At 36.8% G+C, this 25089-nt stretch overlaps 1 protein-coding gene across 2 annotated transcripts; it reads right to left on the bottom strand.

Moving 5' to 3' along the window:
- Positions 1-79: 79 nt before the first annotated feature.
- On the bottom strand, positions 80-14643 carry atf7ip2 (activating transcription factor 7 interacting protein 2). Of its 2 annotated transcripts, none has more exons than XM_017488963.3 (12): positions 14484-14643; positions 11400-11470; positions 10626-10751; positions 9325-9411; positions 5574-5629; positions 2476-2516; positions 2293-2351; positions 2154-2196; positions 1264-1316; positions 1143-1173; positions 983-1047; positions 80-605 (listed from the first exon to the last, which is right to left on the bottom strand). In XM_017488963.3, the coding sequence occupies exons 2-12, from the start codon at positions 11466-11468 to the stop codon at positions 201-203; spliced, it is 1035 nt and encodes a 344-aa protein (XP_017344452.1). In that variant the 5' UTR covers positions 11469-11470; positions 14484-14643; the 3' UTR covers positions 80-200. The 2 variants fall into 2 exon arrangements, with proteins under 2 accessions (XP_017344452.1, XP_017344444.1); XM_017488955.2 differs by having other exon boundaries at positions 9298-9411; positions 14484-14642.
- Between the last annotated feature and the right edge of the window lie 10446 nt (positions 14644-25089).

Raw genomic sequence — 25089 nt, 5'->3', positions numbered from 1 at the left:
CTGTAAGCGCATCTCCATATAACTGCAGATGTTTTGCTGTGGTCTTTTATAAACCAGGTTTCACTGAAAAAGGACAGAATTGCATCAGAATACATTTTATTGTAACAATATCAAAGAATTTACTTGACAAGAAAAAAAATGCTGAGCAGTTCGCCTTGCTTACGTGTCACTAAAACTAAATATTTAAAAACAGGTAAAGTTCACGTTTCTCCGGGCCAAACGGTGTGGACATCGCTGTAGGGTCCGTAGCGGCCGTACACGTCCTTCCCGATGATGATGAAACACAGCGTCTTGTCTCCGGATCGTTCTGCCGCCACTCTGCAGGCCATCGGCAGAGGCATGGCTTTGATCACGCCCATGGTTTTCCATTTGGTGAAAGTTCCGTCGCTGCGCTCCTGCGTTACGTAGATGTAGTAGCAGTCCATGGTGGCGGCGTCTGGATCTTCCTCTTCCACGTTCCACAGCAGGGCGATTCCTCGTGGGGTTTTGATGCGCGCCACTTTCACAACAGGCTTCTGAGGCATGGATCTGCTGGCAGCCGCGACGGGAAGTTGGTTCGGGAACGGAGTGTGTGGAAACGGCGGGAGTCTGGACAGCAGGGCCGCCTGTTCAATTATACAACGTTAGCATCTTAAGAAATCGATCGAAAGGAAAACTCTCTTAATAAAACTCTTTACAAAATGAACATGGAATTAAGAGGGGAAAATTCTGTGCTCTGTCTAGGAAAAAAAATTACACAGTATGATCAAAGTATACACAATATGTATATATTACATTGTGACAAACATCTGTACAGCTGGATTGTGTCCATGAGGAGAACAATAAATAAAGTATCTGCTACCTCAAGTTATAGAGGTTTGTTGTTAAAAAAAAAAAAAAATATATATATATATATATATATATATATATATATATATATATATATAAAAAATGTAAGGTTTGCATCAAAATTGAACATTGAGATGATGCCATGACGTCTTACCTCTGCTTCCTGCACCTCAGGTGATTTTTTCTCCACCACTACAGAGCCCTGAATCTCACCGTCCTCTGTTAAAAATACACAATGTGCAGGAAATGTGTGATTCTTTAATATACTCCTTTTAAAAAATGTAATAAACAAATAATTTAATTCCTCAGCATACCCAGTGGAGATGATCTGCTGTCTACGTATTCCTGTGAGTGAGAGAGATAGAGCGAGAGGGGACTGTTAACAAGGAAAGAATAAACATCATGCTTTCAGCCAACAGGTGAGAGCAGACTTACCTGCGATGAGGTTTGGGGAGAATCGCTGTGCTTGATCCCATTTTTTCTGCACACTGCCTCAGAAAACACACACACACAGTTCAGCATTATGCATGTCTCACACATCACAGTATTAAACAGATCATGTGATCACGTGCACTAAGAGTGCATTAAAACACAAGTATAGATTTAAAAAAAAAAAAAAAAAAGTGCATTATTTGTTCTATATTAACATCATACTCTGGAATGTATTTTAATTGATGTGGCTGACATTTTCAATCATCATCTTTCACTACCTGCTCTACATTTTATAAAATATCCGAATTAGAACTCATGATAAATACTAAAATAGGATAAATAATAATACAATAAAATCTCATTATTTATATCATAGCCATCTTATTTATAATTAGATGAATAAAGATGAAGAAAACAAAAACAAAAGAGCAAAGTAATTCATTTTTTTTAAATTGTGCAAACGTAATGTTTATATACAAAAAACAATAAGTAAAATAAGTAAACCATATAAAACAAAAATAAATGCAATATATGCAATAGAATTAATAAAAGTAATAATGCAATCATTTGCTTTTTTGTTATAGTTAAGTTATATAACATCTTTCACTTAATGCAAAATGAGAAAGAAGAATAAACTAAATTAATAAAAAAAAGAAAAATCATAACTAGCTTTTTTTTACATTAAACATAAAACATTTATTTATTCATTAATTCTTTCTTTCTTTAGACTCTTATTTGTTTCGGAGTGCTTTTAACGAATATGCAACGCTAATGTCTTCCAGATCTTTGGTGCTCGAAACAAGACTCCTTCACCACTCTGTGTTTATAAATACACAAACAGAACAATTTTTTATTTTTTATTTTAAAAAGCTTAGTCTCTGAACAGATCGCACCTTCTCCGTCAACGGTCAGGTCCACAAACTGATTCTTTATGCGCTGGAATTGAAAGAAAAGAAAAACAGATCAAACCTTCCGTCACGCTCGAGTCCACAGATGGAGTGAAGGACATGAAAAATGAAGACAAAAAGCTACCAAACTCTGCCAGCAGTCTTCTTTAGGTTTCCCCGCCGTGTCTCCTTCACTGGTGATGGCTACAACAATGACATGAAAAGAGAGAGAGAAAAAAAGTGAGAGATAAACCTTAGTTACTGGTTATGGAGCAAAAATAAATCTCACTTAGAGCTGATGCAAGACGTTAGTGATGAACACACATACCTCCTGACACTGAGAAATCAGAAACCCCTCCGTTAGCAGAACTGTGAAGAAAAAAATAAGCCAATTAACTTCTTTATTTCAGACACTCAGCAGGATTCTGGACTTTTTTTTTTTTTTAACGAGATCATACATTTTAATATATAATCACAAATAATCACTGATCTCTACTCTTCACAGAAAGTATTTTGACACCATAGAGGCATGTGCAAAAGTTAGCATCCCCTCAGGAGAAAATTGAATGGCAGAAACTGTAATTGATTCACTGTGTTCACTTTTACAGATTAGAAGATTAGATACTAACAGCGAGAAAAAAAAAAAAACGTTTGCATCTCCGTTTCTGGACGTAATGAATACATTACAGATGCCCCACACCTTTATTGATAACGATAAACAGATACATTTTAATCGTTGACAATCTATTGTGGTATAAGAGGAATAAAACATTTCAGGACATGCTGTTATCGGAAAATAATCAACGACAGAGTTACTCAATGTTACTTAACATTTTACTTTAGCAGCACATCTTGACACGCTTTATTCCTCTTATACAACAGCAATTTCCAAGCTTTCACAATTTCATTCATTAAAAGAATGAAACGTCATACATCTTATCCGCTTATTGTTACAATTAATATTGCGACACATCCACAAAACAAGGTCCACCCCCCCCACGTTATAGCAGCTATAAAAAAGTAATTCCCTCACAAACCTGTTTTGTTTTCTCTGACAAAAAAAACCCCCCACAACTGTCGCTGTTTGTAAGCGAGAAACCGCAAATAAAAAAGCGTGACTCAATTGTAGGAAAACTTATAGTTACAGTGCTGACACTAGAGACTCCTTCCATAAAATGTTACCTAAACGCATTTCTCTTTTTTTAGTCCGTTTTATGTGAGGCGTCCACTGCGCTAGACCGCTTGAATGAGCTGTTACTATAGAAACGATAACGTATTCGACTGTAATATAAACTGAATCTCTGCTGATTTAACAGAAGATGAATCGGACCAATCAGAATCCAGAAGCGCTGTGGTGTAAATATTCTACAACCACTTGTATGAAGTCAGACTGATAAACGCCTCTGCTGGCCTCTACGTGGCACTGTTTGCCCTTCAGAGGAGAAAATGGCGCACTCCATTCATCAGAACACCACAAGATGAATTTGTTTTTCACTGACTTAGCAAAGTGCTTTAGAGTATAAGACTGCACATGAATCTTACTAACGTAGCATGGGGCATTTAAGTACTCTAGCCCTTCCTGCTTCCAAAAACAGAGAGAGAGAGAGAAGAAAAAGCAGAACTCGATCGATTAACAGAAAGCACAGGTTGCACGGACGGAGAAGGGCTATAATGATGATCATGATTTTTCTCTTAGTTCAAGTCATCATTATCCATCATGAGTGTTTGTTTAAAATAAACAGAAAACAGCATTTCTCCTTTTACAGAACAGAGATTTAGATTGTAATGTACTGACTGGAGTTAATAAAAGGAGATCGTTAGCATAAACTAATTTGATCTATTCTCACCAATATCGCAGTTAATTATTTGAAAAGCCAAAAATAATGATTTACATTTAAAATATATTTATTTACTACGATTAAGAAACACCTACAAAACAGAACATCTACGATTTTATTAATCATTAAGGCCTACAAATGTTTGGCCTGCAATAACGTCACTGAGTGATCAAATCTGAAGCAAGGTTGCCAATATATAAGAAAAGACCTTAAATTCGTCAAAAATTTAATAAATGAATAAATAAATGGATTAAGAATAGCCTTTAAAAACCATGCACGCACGCATGCATGCACATCAGATTAAGAACAATATAGAATAAAGTTGATTAAGAGTAGTCTTAAAAAAAAAAAAACAACAACACAAAAACCCACCGGATTAAGAACAGCTTTAGGGGGAAAACAAATAAATAATTAATAAACTGATTCATTATTTAAACTTGATTAAGCCTTTTATTATTAATTGAATAATAAAAAGCTTATTCTCAAACAAACACAAGACCCCAGACCACATTAAGAATGGCCATGAAGAATTAAAAAAAAAAACTGATTAATAAAATGATTTATAAAACAAACATGCACTCGCACACACAGGATTAAGAAGTCTTGAAAAAGTAAATAAGTAAACAATAAACTTAACATTAAAAAAAGAAAGGATTAACTCCCCCTCCCAAAAAAAGATTAATAACAGCATTTATGTTAAAATACTACTACTACTACTACTAATAGCCTCAAGAAACAAACATATCCAGATTAAGAATAGCTTTAAATAAAAAATAAACAAATGGACAGATGAATGAATGAAAAAATAAATGAATAAATAAACAAATTAAAGAATAAGTGAATAAATAAATACATTAATAAATTAAATAATAAATGTATGAATAAATTTGTGAATGAATGAACGAAAGAACTGATTAAAAATAGAGTAGGTATGAACAGACTGCTCAAAACCTCAACATGCAAATGTAAGATGATGAAGGTCTTAAACGCTTTTAAACTTTAATGTTGTAAAGTGTAAGTGCAGCTAAATCACGGTGTACAGTGTGAGTGTGTGTGTGTGTGTATACAGTATATAGGATGCAGCAGGCACAGTGAGCGTTATAGCGGTGATGTAACCAAGCAAAACGCTGCATTTTGCACATTTCGGGAAGCGGCACTGGCAAACGCACGTTATTATTAGACTCTGGAGACGAGACAGAGACGTGCTGTAGCCTTTTTTTAGCTTCGGTTTCTGTGTGCGATTTCTCAAGTATCTGAAAATATGAAGACACGATGCCAAGAGATGTTCAACACAAACACGACAAATCGATAGAAGTCCTACATTCTTGTGTTATAGATTTAACAAGTGATCGTCTGGATGTTGACTGATCTGAAGTAAATACGTGTGTATACACTGTAACTCATTTAAATGGGAGTGGCCATGTTAATTTGATGTCACCTACAAATTCTTATATAAAAGATATAAAATAAAATAATAGAACAATAATCAAATAATAACAAGCTAATAATGTAATTTTTTTATTTACTAACTTAAAAACTAATTTTACTACCACTACTGATGATAATAATAATAATAAGAAGAATGTACCTGGTCACATTTAGGATTTTTGCCTCTTTTTTGATCACAAGTGTTGGGGGGAGATTCTGGGATCCAGTGGCAGTGAGAGAATTTGGAGGGGGTGGGGGGAGGAGAGAGAGAGAGAGAGAGAGACTTAAACACCATCAAACATGATTTTAATTCATTAATACTGTATGAGTGGCCGAAGTTTTTTCTTGAAGCAAAAGTGCTACGAACAGAAAAACAACAGAATTTATTTATTTATGTAATAATTTTAGCATATTAATATTATGACAAAATGATTAAAAAAAGTGGTTTAAAAAAAGCATTTAAAATTAGAAATATATTACCAAAAAAAGGAAATAAAATAGCATGAAGCTTTCTTTTAAATACATAACGATTTATTAATTTATTTTTGTAAAATATTTCTATTTTTATGAGAAACAATTTCAGTAAAGAAAGTGACGAATCCCCCGAGGACACAGAAAAAATAAAGCAGCTAAAACATAAATAAATAAAAACCAAAATCTTATATTCAAATTATATTGTAAAATATAGAAAGAAAAGTGTGACGTAAATTTTTATATAAATATTTTTAGAATATTTTTCACTAAGGAAGAAGACAAAAAAACATTTTAAGAAAGCATAAAAAATAATTAGTTAAAGGGGTCGTATCATGATTCTTAAACAATTTTAAACGTTAATTATTTGGTTTGTTGGGTGTAATACAGTAAGTTAACATGCTTTAAATGGCTCAGGAGATGGCTTCAAATGCCATAATTGATTTGTAGATATTTCACAATTGATTTAACAAAAGTACCAAATAAACCAGATGTTGAATGCTAGCAATTGTGGTGTTTGTGGTGGTAGTAATAGCAGCTGAGAGACTACTTTGTCGGTCATGGCAAAGTAACTAAACACAGTTAATTTCTGTCTGCCTTTTACAGCTGAATTGTATTTGTGATCGGACAGCATACGAGATTTAATTGTGGTGACACCCACTGTACCTGGCTTAAATAATTTTTTATAAACACTGCAAAATCTCTCTATGTTGACCACCAACGGGCTACAACCATGTCCTAAATTCTTCATCTTCCAGCCACTTTTGCTGGAATTTGCACTTCCCCATTTCTTTGCAACTTTTTATGAAACTTGGCCAGCTGACCGTTGACCCAACTTGGCCAGCTGACCATTGCATTATGATTGGCCAAAAGCCTCACGAGTGTGTTGGAAATGTAACGCCCCTTGGGTTAGCTTTAGCCACCAAAGCTTCTAAAGCAATGTCATCGGTATCAGCTCGAGCCAGAGTTCGATTCAGAGACTGCGGATGATCAAGTGGAAGCAAGTTTACAAACACTAGCTAGTATTCTTGTGATTCGATTGATATAAACCGTTTCAAGATGCAATCACAACAGCAGCTACAATCAACATCTCTGTCAGACCACTGATATACAAACACTTACAAACCTGAGGCAAGTTAACAAACTTTAGCTAGCACCTTAGCAGAGGTCTACAACTGAGTCACAACACAAAACTCCACATCTGAACAGTCAATAGTAGATACTTCATAAAATAATCAAAACACATTTACAGGTTTTGATTCAGAAGCACAAGATGAGTAATGTGGGAATCGCCCCACTTTTCAGGAGTAGCCTTTGTGTATAACCAGCCTTTACTTGCCCAGGTTCAGGAAGCTCTCCTCCGCAAAATGTGCTGTGCACAAGCAAATGTTTGGGTTGTACTGCTCAGGAACAGCATTATAAATAAACAGTAACCACCAACTCCTAATTTCGTCTGTTTTCGGAAGGTCAAACGAGGTTTTGCTCTCGCACCGAAACACACAGCATTTCCGCAACATGACACCTGAACTCACTACACCTTGCCTTCTTTCTTCGTCGCTGCCTTTGGGCGGGATTATGCCGACACTGCACTCAGTGACAGAGAAATTACGGAAGTAAATTTGGACTTCGAACGACGCTTTCGGGCAGGTCTGGAGCAGTGTTCTCTGATGGAAAAAATAAATCCTTCTGGGGAAGACTGAGCTTTGTGACTTTGCAGAGATTATACATGCACAAACAGATACATTACACTCCCAAACAAAAGGAAAACCTTTTTTTTAAAATCATGAAATGACCCCTTTAATTATTTATCATTTTAAAATATTCATGCTGTTAATAGATAAAATGACAATGTACAAAAAGTAGAATACAAACAGCGTTCAGCTATCCTCTACAATTATGAGGATAAGGCAGCACGTCACAATCATTGACTGAATCGCGGGCTGCCAATACTTATAATCAACCCGTTCCTAAGCCCCACCCACTTAAACTGCTATTGCTATGAGTTTTCACACACACGTAAGAAAAGTCTTTACAAAAAAAAAACCTAAGTCAGGTCAAATAAATAAAAGTGGAAACGTGTTTATCGTGATGTTTATTGCTTTTCTCTCCTGGGTTTTCAGTTTATTTCTCTCCTCCTCGTCACTGCTGCTGGTAAGAATATCTCTCCTGACCTCATGACTCATCTCTGTGTACATATGACTCATGTGTGTGCATGCGCGTGTGTTAGATTATGTCTTACAGTCATAATTATACACTCGATATGCATCCTGGAATAGTTTATGCACCACTCTAATGTGTGGAACGCAGTCATACAAATGTTATTAAAAGGTTAAATAAATGATTAAAGTCATTTACAGAACAGTGAGGAAGTAAAGTTTATTCTCAATCCAGATTCCTAATTATGCTAATAATCTCAACATGCAGTGAAAATCTATTTCCAGTAAAGTTGACCCAGGGCTCAATTCTCGGCAGAAATTTGACAGAAAGACGACTCTGGTTATTAAAATTAACGGGAAATGTCCATCAGTAAAGCAGACACATTGCTTTAACTCTGCTTTTTAATATTACAAGCTGTGTTTTGGGAAAAGTATACCTTTCCGAGAATAAATACATTCAATAGATGTGTAATAATAATAATAATAATAATAATAATAATATTAGCAGTAGTTTTAGTAATAATTTCACTATTAATCTGTTTACCGAGTCCGAATCAGCATGAAAGTGATGCTTTTATTTTACGTCGTCGGAGAACTCTTTCATTCATTGGTCAGAAGTGTGTTGAGGAAATAAAGGTAAATTCATGTTTACACCTTCTCCAAGCAGGCGTAGAAATCAACTGAATCACCCGAACAGGGAGAACATGGAGTCGGCGCGCCATAAATGATTAGACGACTAAATAATTAACTGTATATCTAATCTCATCCAGCGTTTATTTTCTCTTTTTATTCCAGAACAAGTGGCATTTCTGCAGCGCTACATCTCTGTCCTTAGAGAAAATCTGAAGTTTGTTTTTTTTTTTTAATTTTTTTTTTTTTAAATCTAACACACACAGCATCTGATTCACTTCCTGTAGGTGAGTCGATTCACTTTCTTGGTAGAGTTCACTAGGAGCAGGTGGGAAAACACCTCGTGCAGGTGCTCTCAGATCGGAGGGCTCTCACTCGCTGTGGTCTCAGCTGCCTAAAGAACTGTACCACGCCCTGTCGCACCCCTCTGGTTTTAGGCAACACCCCCTACCAGATACCTGCGCCTGCCACTAAACTAGAGTATTTATGATTTTCAGAATATCATCAAGAGATATCACCGTATTGCACCATGCTAAACTGGTAGCTAAACGTGTACAGTATTTGTTAGCTACGTTAGATACGTTTCATGTTTAGTAAGAGTAAGGAGATATGACTGAAATTAAATACCATTTCGTGCACGCCGTTTTCTTGTACCTGTTCCTGGGCTGCTTCCAAGCTTGCACGTTTCTGTATGTTCGCGAACACGGTGTCTCCTCTTCGCTTCACTTTCCTAACATGTGCCTGGAAAAAGGAATAGCAAAATAAATAATAATAATAACAATAATATTTAAAAGGTAAACGATTAAGCAAGATGCATCGACACTGGGTGAGTGTTTATTCTGCATTTACTGTTTCTTGTTTTTAAGTGATTAGAGTGACTTTTGTGCTCACAGGCAAATTACCTGGCTGCGCTGGGCGCTTCCCGATTTCAGACTGAAGTGGAGAATGTCTGTAAAATGACTGACAGGAGGCCCATCCAAACACAATGAAGCGCTTCAGACCGGAAAGCATTTTTCCATCCCACTTAACATAATATACTTGTGTTGAGGCTATGGGGTAAGTGATCATTTAAATAAATAAATAAATAAATAAATAAATAAATAAATAAATAAAAGATAGGCTAGTTGCACTAGTAAGAAATAAAAAAATAGACTATTTTACCCTTTAAGCTAGAAAGATAGATGATTTTTGAATTCTGCCCCCTCTGGTGCAAAAATGCTACTGCAAGTTACTTAAGTGAGGCGATTCCCGGGCACTGCAAGCATCACCACTTCTTTATAAAAATTTATGCGTCTGCACGGTTAATTAATGCAAAGGAACATAATCACTGACCGCGTGCACATCTCATTAAGTCGATCATCATGTTTCAAACATGACTCCAAAATGTAGTGTGTATTAGTTTAGATGTATACACTAGAAAAATGATACATGCATGCTTGATAACGATACATGCATAAGACGATGTAATACGATATCACGGTGAGTGATGCCACAAAATACTGAGATATTGTCAAATTTATTTATTTTGAAAAATATCAATTTCAGACTCTGACTGAAGGTTTTGATTAAAATGTTAAGAATACTATTCAGCGTTTTCAAAACATTTCCTACTTTACCCAAGTATTGCTAAACTTGACATTTCGCATGCATTTATGGTGATATTTTCCTAGACGCTAGGAAAATAGATTTCCTAGCGTCTCTATCTTAACTAAAATTGACTAGCGGCAACTCCCCCCAAGCGCCTTATGGTTACCGTAAAACCCGTATATACGCATGCTACCTTTGGTCGGCACAACAAAATGATTATTTCATTAAGAAAAATTTAGCTCATTCCCCTGCATTACTAAATTACAGAGCTGTCTCAAGTAGAACTCCATATATTTTTTCTACTTCAGCGTACACTAACGATTACGAATCGCATCTCACTGCATACACTGTGCATGACGTGCACTCACCTCCAGCTTCCGAATTCTCACGTCGTATCTGGGTTCGTTATCGACCTCCTGAATTCTGTCCATCAGGGCTTTCATCATTTTGTCGGACTGTTCCAGGGCAGACTTCACCTCTCTGGAGATCAGCTCCTGGATCCAAAATCCAAAGCAAAATGTAGAGTTTGAGGATCAAGATTACTTTTATTTTAAGAATGATGCAGTAAGAATTTTTAATCAGTGCACTAAGACAACCTTTGAGACTAGTGCTGGGCGATGAGACAAAAATATAATTTCACGTTACTTAAGGACATTTTCTACGATATACAATGCGCATTATGATATATAATTTCAATAAAAATGTTAAACTGTCTTTGATGACAAAATGATTTAATGACATCAAACCAAAAGCATCCATTCAGTTCCACTTAATTTGTAATTATTAAAAACTTTAAATATACATCACCATACCAACGATATCTCAGAAAAGGCTATCGTGTAATCATTTATCAGGATATCGATATTATAGTGATATAATCGCCCAGCCCTACTTGCGACGTCTCGACTGATTTATTTTTAAAAGTTCCTGAATCCTTACAGCCCTTTAAATCCCGTCAACTATTTTCTCCTAATTAGTTTGGATCCTGAATTGACCAGCACACATTTCAGTTCAGTATGTTTGCACACTCCGATTTTAGTTCAATATCTTCTCCTCACTAATTCTAAAAACCTCTCTCCTTCTATATTAAGTGTTCCCCCTCCCCCGAGACAATCAAGACGAGTGGCGACTGATCTCTTCACCTTGGCTGTAGAGAGGTTTAAAGCAGCAGATGGTTTTTCAGACCCGTCATCACGTCGTGTCCTTTTCATACCTGGAAAAAAAGTGCACGAAAAAAAGCATTTATTATATTATTAAATCACCTTTTAACAATATTTAACCAACACCACTAAAAATCAGGAAATGATGTTCAGTTCACTTTAGTCAGGGTTTTGGGAAAAATAAACAAACTAATTTACACAGCTTTTATTTCATTTTATAAAACGTTACTAATAGCCCTAATAGTAAAACCAATAAATAATAATAAACAAAATATATAATAATAAAATATAAATACTAATGCAAAAACAATCCAAAATGAATATGAAATAAATAAATAAATACAGGTAATTACATAAATAAAGGTTATTGGAAGTACTAATAATAAAACTAGAGCTACAACAACTAATTGATGAAATCGATACTAATCGATTATGAAAAACGTTGTCAATGAATCTCATTATCGATTAGTTGGCCAGCGCATAGTACGAGGTACATTTACTCACTACGTTACTTCTGTTCCGAAAACACCCTTCGGAGAGTAAATACTAAATTTGTGTCCCAAATGACGCACTATACGCTTACACTATGCACTCTGCACTACCGTCCAGTGTATGAATTTTAGAAAGGTAATATCATCTTAAATAGAACACTAGCGGAGGTTTTTCTAACCGGAAGTATAAGCTGCTTCCTAGTCAGTGGCACATAACGTCATATGCAGGTAATGCGACACCGCTAGCTTTAGCCTAATACCCAGACAAGGATTTTCTCCAGTTTACAGTTTATGTCAGCGTTACCTTTTATCCCCAACCTTTTATCCTCAGTCTCCATCAGACGGAGCCGAAATCGTCACGTGACTGAGGAATAAAGTCCTCTAAGGCAATGGAGCATTTTAAATTAAACACCGTGGAGATCTTATGTTTATATCCAAAATGCTCCACTGTGTGTAAGGGGCAGGGGAAACTGGTGCAAGCTGCTTAAAAGGTTTAGTTTAATTTAAGTTTCTTGTCATTATATGCTGTATTTGTGCGCTTGCAGTGTAAACTCTGTCGTTTATTATAATGGAAGTGATGTGTTAGTAACAAGGCCGCGTTGCTGATCACATGCTGATACAGAGTGAGAGCATGAGTAAGATCTGTAATGTGCATTTAAAACACTATGATCAAAAGTAAACACAAGTAAAATAATATTCCTAAAGGCAGTGAGTAACAGAAACCACAAGGTGCAGTGAAATTGAGTTTATATTATTAATTTAGGACCATGGTATAATTCAGGGCTTTTTGTGCATCCATAAAAAAATAATGCATAAATACTTATATATAATATAAACTTATATAAATAAATAGTTTATATTACATATAAGTATTTATTCATTATTTTTTATGGATGCACAAAAAGCACTGAATTAAACTACAGTCCTAAATTAATAATATATATTCTGGTGTGTGTGTGTGTATTAGGTTCTTTTCTGTTTTGGATAAGCAGTTGTGAAAAGTTTTAGTCTGAAGTTTATATTTGTAACACTCAGTTTGTTGATTTTATTTTAAACAAACAAACAAAAAAGGTACTGAAAGTTTGCTCCCCCCATCCGATTAATCGAAAAAATAATCGGCCAACTAATCAATTATGAAAATAATCGTTGGTTGCAGCCCTAATTTTAACCAATAAATACTGATAAATATACCAAATAAATATAAATAAATAAAATGCTTCAAGTAGTACTAACAATAAAACGAGTAATAAATATATAAATAAATATTAAATAAACAAACAAATACCAAAAAACTTTATTCATCTTTAACCTTTACATTTTCAACTTATTATTTCCTAACTAAATTGGGAAAAGGCAGTCATGAGATATAAACATGTACAAGAGCCATTTTTTAAAACATTGAAAAAATATATATATATAAAAAAATAAATAAATAAACTCAAATATATAATGCTTATAATATTCATTTATACAGATTTATTTTTTTTTACTAAAAAAGTGAATAACTTCTCGAAGATTAAATAATTAAAGAAATGTATTCATAAAATAATTTACCACAGAAACTAAACTGTAAATATTTAAAACTAATTAATTAATCAATTAACTTTTAATTTCTTTACTGTTATTAATGTAAATTATTGGATGGTTAATAATTATTATAAAGCTAATTCAAATATTTTGTATGGATTTAAAACATTTTTGTCCTTTTCTATCAGAAATAATTTATTTTAATTCATGATTGTTTTTTTAGTTCTATTGATTAATCAAATAGATATTGAGGGGTCGTATTCCAATAAACTCCATACTGTGTGTACAAGTGCACTACATATGCTACGACGAAAAGGAACTTACACCTGCGGCAGGGCGCTACAAAGACGCCTATGCGAGCGATTTGGAACATACCCCAAAAGTCAATTCAAGTCAAGACGGCGACTACTAAACAATGAAACGACACAGTGACAAAACATTTGTTAAACACGATGAGAATGACGGGTTAATTCATATTTAGCATTTAAGTACGATATAAAATGGAAATTACAGTAAACAATTTAAAGGTTATTTTTAAGAACAATATATTTGATAGCTATTACACGTAGCTAGCCATTATTAGGAACTCGCTTGTGATGGCTTTTTGCGGCCAGTTATACAGGATGACCTATGCTTACCTTGTTTAAATCCTAAGCATGCTACAATTTATTAATTAATACATTACGAAAATGATTTCACTGAAATTTTAAAGGGATAATTATAATAATCTAGTGAGAACGGCTAGCCTAGCTTGCTGGCTAGATACCATTAGCTGCATGTTATAAATAGCTCGAACTCACCAGAAGTATTCAGCCCGCTTCTATTTTAATACATATATATATTTTTTTTAAATCAGCAAAAATACTTCACGTCCGAGTAATTCTTTATTCTTGTGTCGTCTTTATAATATAAGTCTAGATAATATCAGTGCATGCTAGCTTACTAGCTAGCTAGTTAGCGTTAGCTTCCGGTGGAAACCTCCATTCCATTCAGCCCTCGCGCTATCTTTTCCGTTAAATTTTTGTAAATAAATATTTTTTTAACTCACTTGTCGTTTTTTTTAAGCACCGCAAACAAATCCAGAGCCCGCCGCACCTGGAGTTTCACGCTGTAAAAAAAAATTATATATATGTATATATTTTTTTGTTTCTCCAAATTGCTGCTTCAAAACAACAGCTACAGACCAAACTGAAGAAAGGGGCGGAGCTTATTCGCAGGACTTTAGACGTGGGCGTGGTTAAAATGCTCCTACTGCTCCTGGTTTTGCTTAGAACGTTTTTTTTTTTTTATCTTTTCATTCAATTTAGTATAGCTATAGATGTGACGGCGTTTTAGTGTTACGTAAAAATAAAATTACGTGAGTAAAGTAATATTTGGAGAATAAAATCAAAATTACGTGAATAAAGTCGTAATATTTTGAGAATAAAGTCAAAATTACACATCGGTAAAGTTGGTTTTATATTGGACATTCGCAGATTCGAGATCTGCTCTTCTATTTCTCAAGAAATAAACACACAGAAATAACAAGGTATTTTTATTCTCGTAAATGTAACTTTATTCTCAAAATATTATGACTTTATTCTCGTCATTTTGACTTTCTTCTCAAAATATTACGACTTTATTCCCGTAATCTTATTTTTTTATGTGGCACTAAAACGCGGATGTAACTATAGACTAGAATAGAATAGGGTATAATTTATACGTTTTTTAACAGTACAAATTAAAATCCTGAGGAATGGATCATTAACATATATTCATTAATTTTCATTAATATTCATCACATTAATTAATTATAGACCAAAGCCTTGTTCTGGATTCTGATTGGTTAGAAGGTGTTGCTTGACCATTACATAAGGTTATACATGTGACGTCACGGTAGGCGGAACTCACCGCGGTCACGCCCACTGAGGGGCAAAAAGACTGAGCGGCAGCATCATTGTACAGCGTGAGCTCCGCGAAACAACTCATCTAAAATGCGGAAAAGCTGTTGTAGGATCGACTGTGCTAACAGATTGAGCAATAATTCAGAGCTATCTTTTTCCAGAGTGCCAAAAAACCATTCAGTCCTTTTTAACTATGTCGAGCAGTGTAAGTTCTTTTGGCATGTGGTGTTCATGTTGTACAAGTTGTAAGAGTCAGTCAGTACGTTTCCATGGACAACAATAATCCGCTATTAACCTGATTAAGACAATACTCTGATTAAGAAACTACCATGTAAACAGCGATTATTGATGACCTTAATCTGATTAAAGTCATACTCGAAGTAAACACGAATCGAATTAAGACGTGGAGTATTCCTGTTTTAGTCGCATTACATGCATTACAGACATGTAAACACCTTAATCACATTATTAACATTGTGTGGGAGTTTTCACCGCATTTTGTGACAGGACACAATTACACATGGCAGTGCTCAACCGTTTTACTGCAAACAGGAGAGCACGGCTGCGTCCCAAACTTACCTGCTATATAGTAGGCAAAATACATGTGTTTCGGCTACTATATAGTAGGTAACTACACGGTTTTGGATGCAGCCCATGGCTTCAAGCAGTCATGTATTTGCACGTACAGCATGACAAATAATTAACTCACTTGAAGCTTTCATAAAAACACCCAAAACTGTATACGGTATCATAAGGAAGAAGAACTGTATGTAGATACGTGTATGTAGATATGTTATAGAACATAGTTCGATGGACAGCACACGTCATTTCGTTGCCACGATGTTCCCTCCAGAATTTCACGTATCAACATACAGTTCGTCTTCATTATGGTACTGTATACAGTTTTGGGTGTTTTTATTTAACATTTTTACGAACGCTTCAAGTGCAGTTAATTATTTGTCATGCTATACGTGCAAATAGACCACTGCTTGAAGCCATGGGCTGCGTCCCAATCCGCATACTTGCCTACTATATAGTTGCCGAGATACATGTATTTCGCCTACTATAGGCCTATAGTAGGTAAGTATGCGGTTTCGGATGCTGCCGTGCTCTCTTATTTGCCGTAAAACAGTTGCGCACTGCTGTGAGTGATCGTGTCCTGTCACAAAATGCGGTGAAAACTCTTACACAACGTTAATAATGGGATTAAGGTGTTTAAATGTCTGTAATACACGTCGATAATGCGACTAAAACAGGAGTACTCCACACGGCTTAATTCGATTTGTGTTTACTTTGAGTATGATCTTAATCAGATTAAGGTCATTAAAAATTGCTGTTTATATGGTAGTTTCTTAACCAGAGTATTGTCTTAATCGGGTTAATATTGGATTATTGTTGTCCATGTAGACGTACTGACTGTCGAGTCCAACTGCCTTTAATATAAGCTGATAATCGATAGTTATACCAGTGTTTTCGCAGGTGCCCCTATTAAAACCAGCCATTTTGTTGGATGTTTTGCCACTCAGTCCTGCCGAGGTGCGTGTTCCGTTGGGAAAGTGACGTCAATGCATACCCTCTACAATCACAAATTGTTTATAATAATACACTACTCCCATGTGGGCATGGCCTGGCCAGTGTTTTTTCACTGGTAGTAGCTATATTTTGCATCTTCTAAACCTAACTAATTAAGCACAAATTAAATAACGCAATTGCTGTGAAAATTGATTGTTTGATTTCCACATCATGTGCTTGGCTTCGTTCCCTTAGTAGAGCTGCAAAGCCAGCTAACTGTACTAGTAGGGCTGGGAGGGCTACTTTACAAATGTATTCTGTTAGCGTTACAAATTACTTGTAACTGTAATGTAATCAGTAATCCAAGTATTATGAAATATGAAAGTAATGTAATCTGATTCATTTTGGATTACTTCAAGATTAAATATGTAAAGTCAATAGAAAAGCAACATGAACTAAAATACTTTTATTTAGAGCTCATTTTAGAGCTTAAAAACATGTTCAATGTTTGGATTTGTTTGAATCCATCCATCCATTTTATATACCGCTTATCCTACAGGGTTGCAGGGAACCTGGAGCTTATCCCAGGGAGCATGGGGCACAAGTCGGGGTACACCCTGGACGGGGTGCCAATCCATTCATACACTACAGACACTTTGGACATGCCAATCCATGCATGTTTTTGGACTGGGGGAGGAAACCCCCGCAGCACGAGAGAACCAAAACATGAGCAACCTCCTGGTTAATGCTCAAGCCTGTGAACTAGCTACCTGCCCTCACCAGGGACACAGACAATCTCTGCTACTTACATTTACATTTACATTTATTCATTTAGCAGACGTTTTTATCCAAAGCGAATTACAAATGAAGAAATACAAGCAAAGCCATATATCAAATGGAGAACAATACAAGTTGTTCTACCATACAAGATCTTTTAATTGAGTTCTAGAAAAGCAAAGTGCGCAGAGTAGAGGTGGAAGTGCCAGAGTATGTGTGGGTTTTGTTTTTGTTTTTTTTGTTTTTTTTTGAAAGAATAATGTTGGGTTGGCATTTTAGGGGTACATCCTTACAAGCTTTATTTTTCTTCATAATGCCACCATACATGTTTTATATGGCAAAATGAAAGCATGGTTCTTTTGTTTTAGTGCATCAAACAGTAAACGAAGTGTAGAAAAGAAGAACAAAGTGGGGAACTGAAGGACCATCGGACCACACGTGATCAGAGCAATCACCAAAGCTAAACGTATGGATTTTGTCAGTTTACAGCATCATAATGTGATGGGTCTTCGTTGCATGTTTTCATTGCAATTGCAATTGAAAAGAAATGACAAACTGGTAGACACATTTATGAATTCAGATTTAAAGAAGAAAAATATATACTTGTTCAGTAATGACTTTTGGTTATGACAGGCTTTGGATCAGGATCAGGCATGGTTTGTAATTTTAGCACTGGCCTAGTCTTATCTGTGCTAAACTCATTTCTAGCTTCATGACTGTTCTGAGATTAACTTCTTTTGGGTCACGATGGGTCGGGTAAAAAAAAACATCTCTTATTAAGGCACAGATGATGAAGCTTAGTGAGGAAAAAGGTGATGGATTCTGAATACAAACTCACTCCAGCGTCTGGCTCTCATTTCCCTGAGCATTTATAAGGACCAGGAAATGGCCAAAAAGTGTAAATATACTCTATATGATTTGAGATGCATATACAGTATCTCTATGATTACACATTCCAAGCCCCTCACAAACCTCTCACGCCTTCACCTCCGCCATGCTGTGCATGCATTTTCCTTTTTCCGCCTTCACGAGGCCAATCACTTCGCATTATGTCTCAGACATGATACGGCTCCTCAGCGCTCACTCACGACATCACACCCTGTTCATAATACAGGGATGGAACACAAAGCTCCCCTGCGGCTAACTGCCATCTCTGGATTGAGCTCGCTTGTATTTCTTGTTTTTTTTTTGTTTTTTTTGTAAATGCAAGCCAGAAAACGGAGCACAAAACATTGGAAGGAGGACGCTTGTATGGCAGGCAGATGCTCCACACTGAGGTTTTTTAAAAATGGGTGTAATTGTGGATTTCTGTGAGGAGGTGTTTTTTTTTAACAGAATGAGTCTCTAGTGTCTAGTGTTCAGGGCATGCTTCTTTATGCTTTCTTGGTTACATGACAAGCTGCATTAGATTTATTTTTTGTCTTATAATCATCAAAAAAGAGAAGAAAGCGAGGCTGGTGATGGAACGACTGTTTGTAGCTCCTGTAAAGGAAGTGAGAACTTGTTTTGTGGATGTTCCACAACAATATACATATTTAAACAGACAAAAAGGATCATGTGTCATTGTTTAATTAATAAAAAATCGTGGTTGTGGTATAAGAGCTGTTACAGTAAAAGACTGAATGACGCGATGGTGTTATGAGGCAGAAATACTGTTACCACTCCAATGTTGATTACTTTCCTCTTTATGTCTCTTGAAGATATCATTGAAGCAAGTGTACTGTATGATTAGACAAATCTGGGTTTTAATTTATATTTTTTGTTGACTAATGACATGGAATGGGCACACGGTGGCTTAGTGGTTAGCATGTAGCTTCACACCTCCAGGGTTGGGGGTTCGATTCCAATGCCCTGTGTGTGTGGAGTTCGCATGTTCTCCTTGTGCTTTGGGGTTTCCTTCGGGCACTCTGGTTTCCCCCTCCAGTCCGAACACATACATGGTAGGCTGACTGGCATGTCCAAAGTGTCCGTAGTGTATGAATGGGTGTGTGAATGTGCACGTGATGGATTGGCACCCCATCTAGGGTGTACCCTGCCTTGTGCCCCATGCTCCCTGGGATAGGCTCCAGGTTCTTCGCGACCCTGTAGGATAAGCGGTATAGAAAATGGATGGATGGATTACACAGAATAATACATTAGTCGTAACACCATGATCGCACACTGTTTTAGAGGAACACTGAAGGCAGTAATGTAACCCTGGAGGATGTTTTTTTGTTTTTTGCGCATGTTGAGTCATGGGAAATAATTGGAGTCATCTCATTGTTTTTATGGATGTGCTCACTAAAAAATGCCTTATTGTTCTCATTACTGTAAGTGATGCTTAATGAGAGAACGCGTTAGCTCCTTGGGATTGTTATTCAGCCCTTTTGTGGTCGTTATGTTCATCAGAGCATAATGATGAGCGTGCAGTTTGTTCATCATCATTATCCAGTGTAAGAATAATGCTGAAACGACTGAGAGAATCTTATACCAGTTAATAAGATCACCCACCCACCCACCCCGCTACCCCCTACAAAAACCCTCCTCCATCTTGAAAAATGTTACAGCTTTACCTCTGACTGTTACAAAGCGCTGACACTGGAGAGTCCTTCCATAAATGTTAAATAACCGTCTCCTTACATTTCTATTTGTTGCATAATAATCTATTAATTAGGCTTAGATTATTTGCAATATTTATTTATTTATTTATTTAAATTCAGTGGCCTTGATCAAGTCAAGAATCTCCACTACATAAAATTGTATAAATATAAACAAACATAGTTTCAGTTGTTTTTTCAAAATCCACTCTTTAAAAAAGGGATAAAAAAATTACTGATCACTGATCATCCATAGCAGTAAAATATTATTATTGTGTACGTCCTCCTTGTGCCACCAAAACAGCTCTGATCCATCCAGGCATGGACTTCACAAGACTTCTGAAGGTGTGCTGTGGTATCTGGCACCAAGACGTTAGCAGCAGATCCTTTAAGTCCTGTAAGTTGTGAGGCGGGGCCTCCATGGATCGGACTTGTTTGTCCAGCACATCCCACAGATGCTCAATTGGATTGAGATCTGGGGAATTTAGAGGTCAAGTCAACACCTTGAACTCTTTGTCATGTTCCTTAAACCATTCCTGAACAGTTTTTGCAGTGTGGCAGGGTGCATTATCCTGCTGAAAGAGGCCACTGCCATTAGGGAATACCGTGGCCATGAAGGGGTGTATTTGGTCTGCAACAGTGTTTAGTTAGGTGATATGTGTCAAAGTAACATCTACATGAATGTCAGGACCCAAATTTTCCCAGCAGAACATTGCCCAGAGCATCACACTTCCTCCACAAGCTTGCCTTGTTCTCATAGTGCATCCTGGTACCATCTCTTCCCCAGGTAAGCGATGCACACGCACCTGTCCCTCCACATGATGTTAAAGAAAACATGAAAACATTGCTGTGGGATCGGACCAGAAGGGCTAGTCTTCGTTCCCCATGTGCATCAATGAGCCTTGTGTGCAGGTTCACCGGTTCTCCTTCCTTGGATCACTTTTGGTAGGTACTAACCACTGCATACTGGAAACACTCCACAAGACCTGCTGTTGTGGAGATGCTCTGACCCAGTCATCTAGCCATCACAATTTAGCCCTTGTCAAAGGGGCTCAGATCCTCAACCTCGAGAACTGACTGTTCACTTGACGCCTAATATATCCCACCCCTCGACGGGTGCCACTGTAACGAGATAATCAATGTTATTCACCTGTTATACACCTGTCAGTGGTTTTAATGTTATGACTAATCAGTGTATATCATTTATATTAATCATGAAATATTTTCATTTAATCATTAATCATTTAAAGCTTAAAAAGGCTTACAGTATAAATCAGCAAGGCGCTTAAAGGCAAGAGCGTATGTTATTAGTTATAACAGGAGAAAACAGATGCTTCCAGCAAATATAATTACAACAGAGCTGTTCGTTTAGTTGATGTGTTTTATCCACAGATGAGGTCTGAAATATTGAAATATTGCTCTGTACAGGGGGAAAAAAACTGGCACTGAGTCCACTGCCTGCTAGTGGGGAGTGTAAAGAGAACCCAAAGAAAAAAACAAACAAACAAAATAAAACAACCCTGAAAATGTAAATCTGCACAGTTCACAAAGGGCAGGGATTAATGCTTTAGTATTAGACCATGTCTGATTGTAGAACCTCTCAGTAAATATAATTAACCAGCTACCTGTTTTACTCGATGTGCTTTAATTCACAGATCGACACATTTTCTTCACAGTTCATGTCTGAATTGTTGCTTTCTAAAGGACAGAGTGGGGTTAATGCAGCAGAGTGGAATTTTTCTAAAATGAAAGGAATATTTAATCTTCATTTGGGATGTCAACACTATCAGACAAGACGTGTCTGGTGTCTGATGTTTGGTGTCTGTGATGCTAATGGAGCAGATGTAGTAGAAGCCTATTACTGTGTTCGAATTACCTCAGAAGTAGAACTCAGAATTAAATCATTTTTTTGACTAAAGAAAACACATGTATATGTCGTGTTTATTACTGATGCTATGATCAGCCATGTTGATTCGTCATCGTTTGCTAAACTCGGAGCGAATCAGAAGAGACCTTTCTGACCTTTCTAAGAGTAGGAATTTCGAGTTGAGAGGACGTTTTCCTACTCGGAAAACCGACTTATGAGTTTTACTCGGTTGCAGCGTATGTCACTCAAAATCTTTCAACATCCAACGTCCTGGTTTTCTGTTGACGTTGTACAGATTTTGGTTTTCAGACAGACTTTTTCACACTTGCGTGAGTTTTCTTCTCCTGGACTCTCTCAGTTACTGCGGAATCGAGTTTGGTACGTTGCGTTGGTGAAGTGCGAAAGCTGTTTTCAAGCCTAAGACCGATTCAGAGATCTAATCTCTGCTCCTGTTGAAAACACTGGCCTGGAGCTCAATTCACCGAACACTGATATGATCCACATTATATGTGGAAATGGGTGCGGAAACCAGGGTTGTATACGCTTTCTGTTTTTTTTTAATCCTCTTTTTTTTTTTTTACACAATAATAGATTTTGGCTTTGGAAGTCGGCCTGGCCAAACATGAACCACTTTTCATGTTACTTCTTGTTTCAAGTTTCATAATGGTGGGAAAAGGGATTGTTAAGGTCAGGGCAAGTGTAAGCATGTCATGAAAAATTCATGATTTAAATCTTCTTATGCAACATGGGCTCCTCGTTTGAAGGTATTTCTTCATGATGACATCCGAAAAGCAATGTTCTTCACTGCTTAAGGGTTGGTACGAAAGGAAAATAATAAAAAAAGGACTAATGTACATTAGTACCTTCATTTTGCAAATCTGCATGCTTTATGGAGTTGCACAGTAGAACCATGGCTCAGAAACAATTTTTCTATGTCAACGTAAACCTGCCATTATAAGCCCCACCTCTAAGCGATCACACCGGTCTTGAGTGTGGACTCAGCATTTGTGCCAAGTGTCAAAATGCTTTCACTGTCATCTATAAACATGGACAAAACTTTTAAGCTGCTTTCACACTTGGATTCTTTTTCTCAACCCCCAGTGCATGTTTGACATTAAATCCTACAGGAAGCTTTTGAAGAACAAAAGCTGTCTAAATATTTTTTTGTTCACAGCGTCATGTAACAGGAGCACAGGATTTATTTGTGATTGTACATTGAGGTCTAAACGTCCAGCAAATCAGATTTAAGTCAGTCTTGCAACAATAAGTGATAAATATCAGTGTCAATGAGCAAAAGCAATGCAATTTACACAAAAAAAAACCCTCAATGCATCATTACGTACTGTATGTGTGGTCCAAACAAATTTAGCACGATAATCACAGAGAATGCGTGTTCCAAAAGCACTCTTTTTTTTTATACGTCCTGACCAATCACGTCGCATGTTCAGGGTCAAGAGAGTGAAACAAACATGGAGGATAGTGTTGGTGGAAGTGAGGAGATTTACGACATGGACACGGAATAGAAAAATGGTGGCATGGTGGTACATTGGATAACATTCCAGCCTCACAGCTCCAGGATCCCCAGATCTGTCCTGACCCTGGGTTATTGTCTGTGTGATTTTACATGTTCTCCCAGTGTCTGTATGGGGTTCCTCCTCGAGCATGCGAGTAATTGGATTAGATTGACTGACACTAAATTACTCCTAGTTGTGAATGAGTGTGTATGTGTGTGTGATATTGTATGATTGACATGGAATCCCATTCTCCTTTGCATTCCCGGGATCGACTCCATATCGATCCACCATAACCCTAACCCGAATAAATTACTCTCAAGATGAATGAATGATGCAATATTGCATTGGAAAGTACAAACTGTGCACCCTTTGCTTTAATTTTGATATTTTCCAAATACTGGGTAGGGCCTCCATTTGCTCTCAAAACAGCTTCAATTATTTGTTGCATGGATTCCAGAAGATGTTGGAAACATTCCTTTGAGATTCTGGTCCATGTTGACATGATGACATGCATCATGCAATTCCTGCAGATGTTTCAGGTGCACTTTGATGCTGCGAATCTCCCGTTCTACCACATCCCAAAGGTGTTCTATTGGATTCAGTTCCGGTGACTGGGAAGGCCAATGAAGAATATTGAACTCATTGTCATGTTCATGAAACTAGATGACTTTTGCTTTATGGCATGGTACATTATCATGCTGGAAGTAACCATTAGAAGATGGTAAATTGTGGCCATGAAAGGATGCACATGGTCAGCAACAATACTCAAATAGGCTGTCGCATTCAAGCCATGACTGATTGGTATTAACGGGCTCAAAGTGTGCTGAGAAAACATTCCCCACATGATTACACCACCTCCACCAGCCTGGAATTTTGACTCAAGGCAGGGTGGATCCATGGATTCATGCTGTTGGTGCCAAATTTTGACCCTACCATCTGTGCGCTTCAGCAGAAATCGAGATTCATCAGACCAGGCTACGTTTTTCCAGTGCTCAACTGTTCAGTTTTGTTGACTCTGTGGCCACTGCAGCCTCAACTTTCTGTTCCTGGGTGACAGAACTGGAACCCGACGTGGTCTTCTGCTGTTGTAGCTCATCTGCCTCAAGGTTTGACATGTTGTGCATTCTGAGATTCTTTTCTGCTCACCACAGTTGTACAGAGCGGTTATCCGAGTTACTGTAGCCACTGTTTGAACCAGTCTAGCCATTCTCTGTTGACCTCTTGCATGTTCCTTATAAAGTGCTCAGTGAGTGTGCGTGTGTGTGTGTTTGCGTGATTATATATATATATATATATATATATATATATATATATATATATATATATATATATATATAATCAAAATGCTTCTTGGTTCCTTGACCTTAGTGCGTGATTTTCACTGCAGCACCGTTCTGAAGTTTGCAGTATGAGTGTGAGTAGCAAAGAAAAGGAGGTGGGAAAGAAAGAAAGGAAGGAAGGTAGAAGAAAGCCTCACGGAGCATCCTGCTCTCCTCCGCATTTCATCCTTCAGTTGCAGATCTGC

This window comes from Ictalurus punctatus, chromosome 2 (genome assembly GCF_001660625.3).
Source record: "Ictalurus punctatus breed USDA103 chromosome 2, Coco_2.0, whole genome shotgun sequence".
Classification (NCBI taxonomy): Eukaryota; Metazoa; Chordata; class Actinopteri; order Siluriformes; family Ictaluridae; genus Ictalurus; species Ictalurus punctatus.
Note: the sequence above shows the minus strand (reverse complement) of the source record. Positions and strands in the feature narration are given on the sequence as shown.

What these genes read in the sequence shown, in the direction of transcription:
- atf7ip2 (XM_017488955.2), bottom strand. Translation starts at nt 11,468, where the DNA reads ATGAAAAGGACACGACGTGATGACGGGTCTGAAAAACCATCTGCTGCT. An exon ending in TAAACCTCTCTACAGCCAAG is followed by an intron (nt 10,752 to 11,399) that starts GTGAAGAGATCA and finishes TTTTGGATCCAG; the next exon opens with GAGCTGATCTCCAGAGAGGT. An exon ending in CAGCAGATCATCTCCACTGG is followed by an intron (nt 1,048 to 1,142) that starts GTATGCTGAGGA and finishes TATTTTTAACAG; the next exon opens with AGGACGGTGAGATTCAGGGC.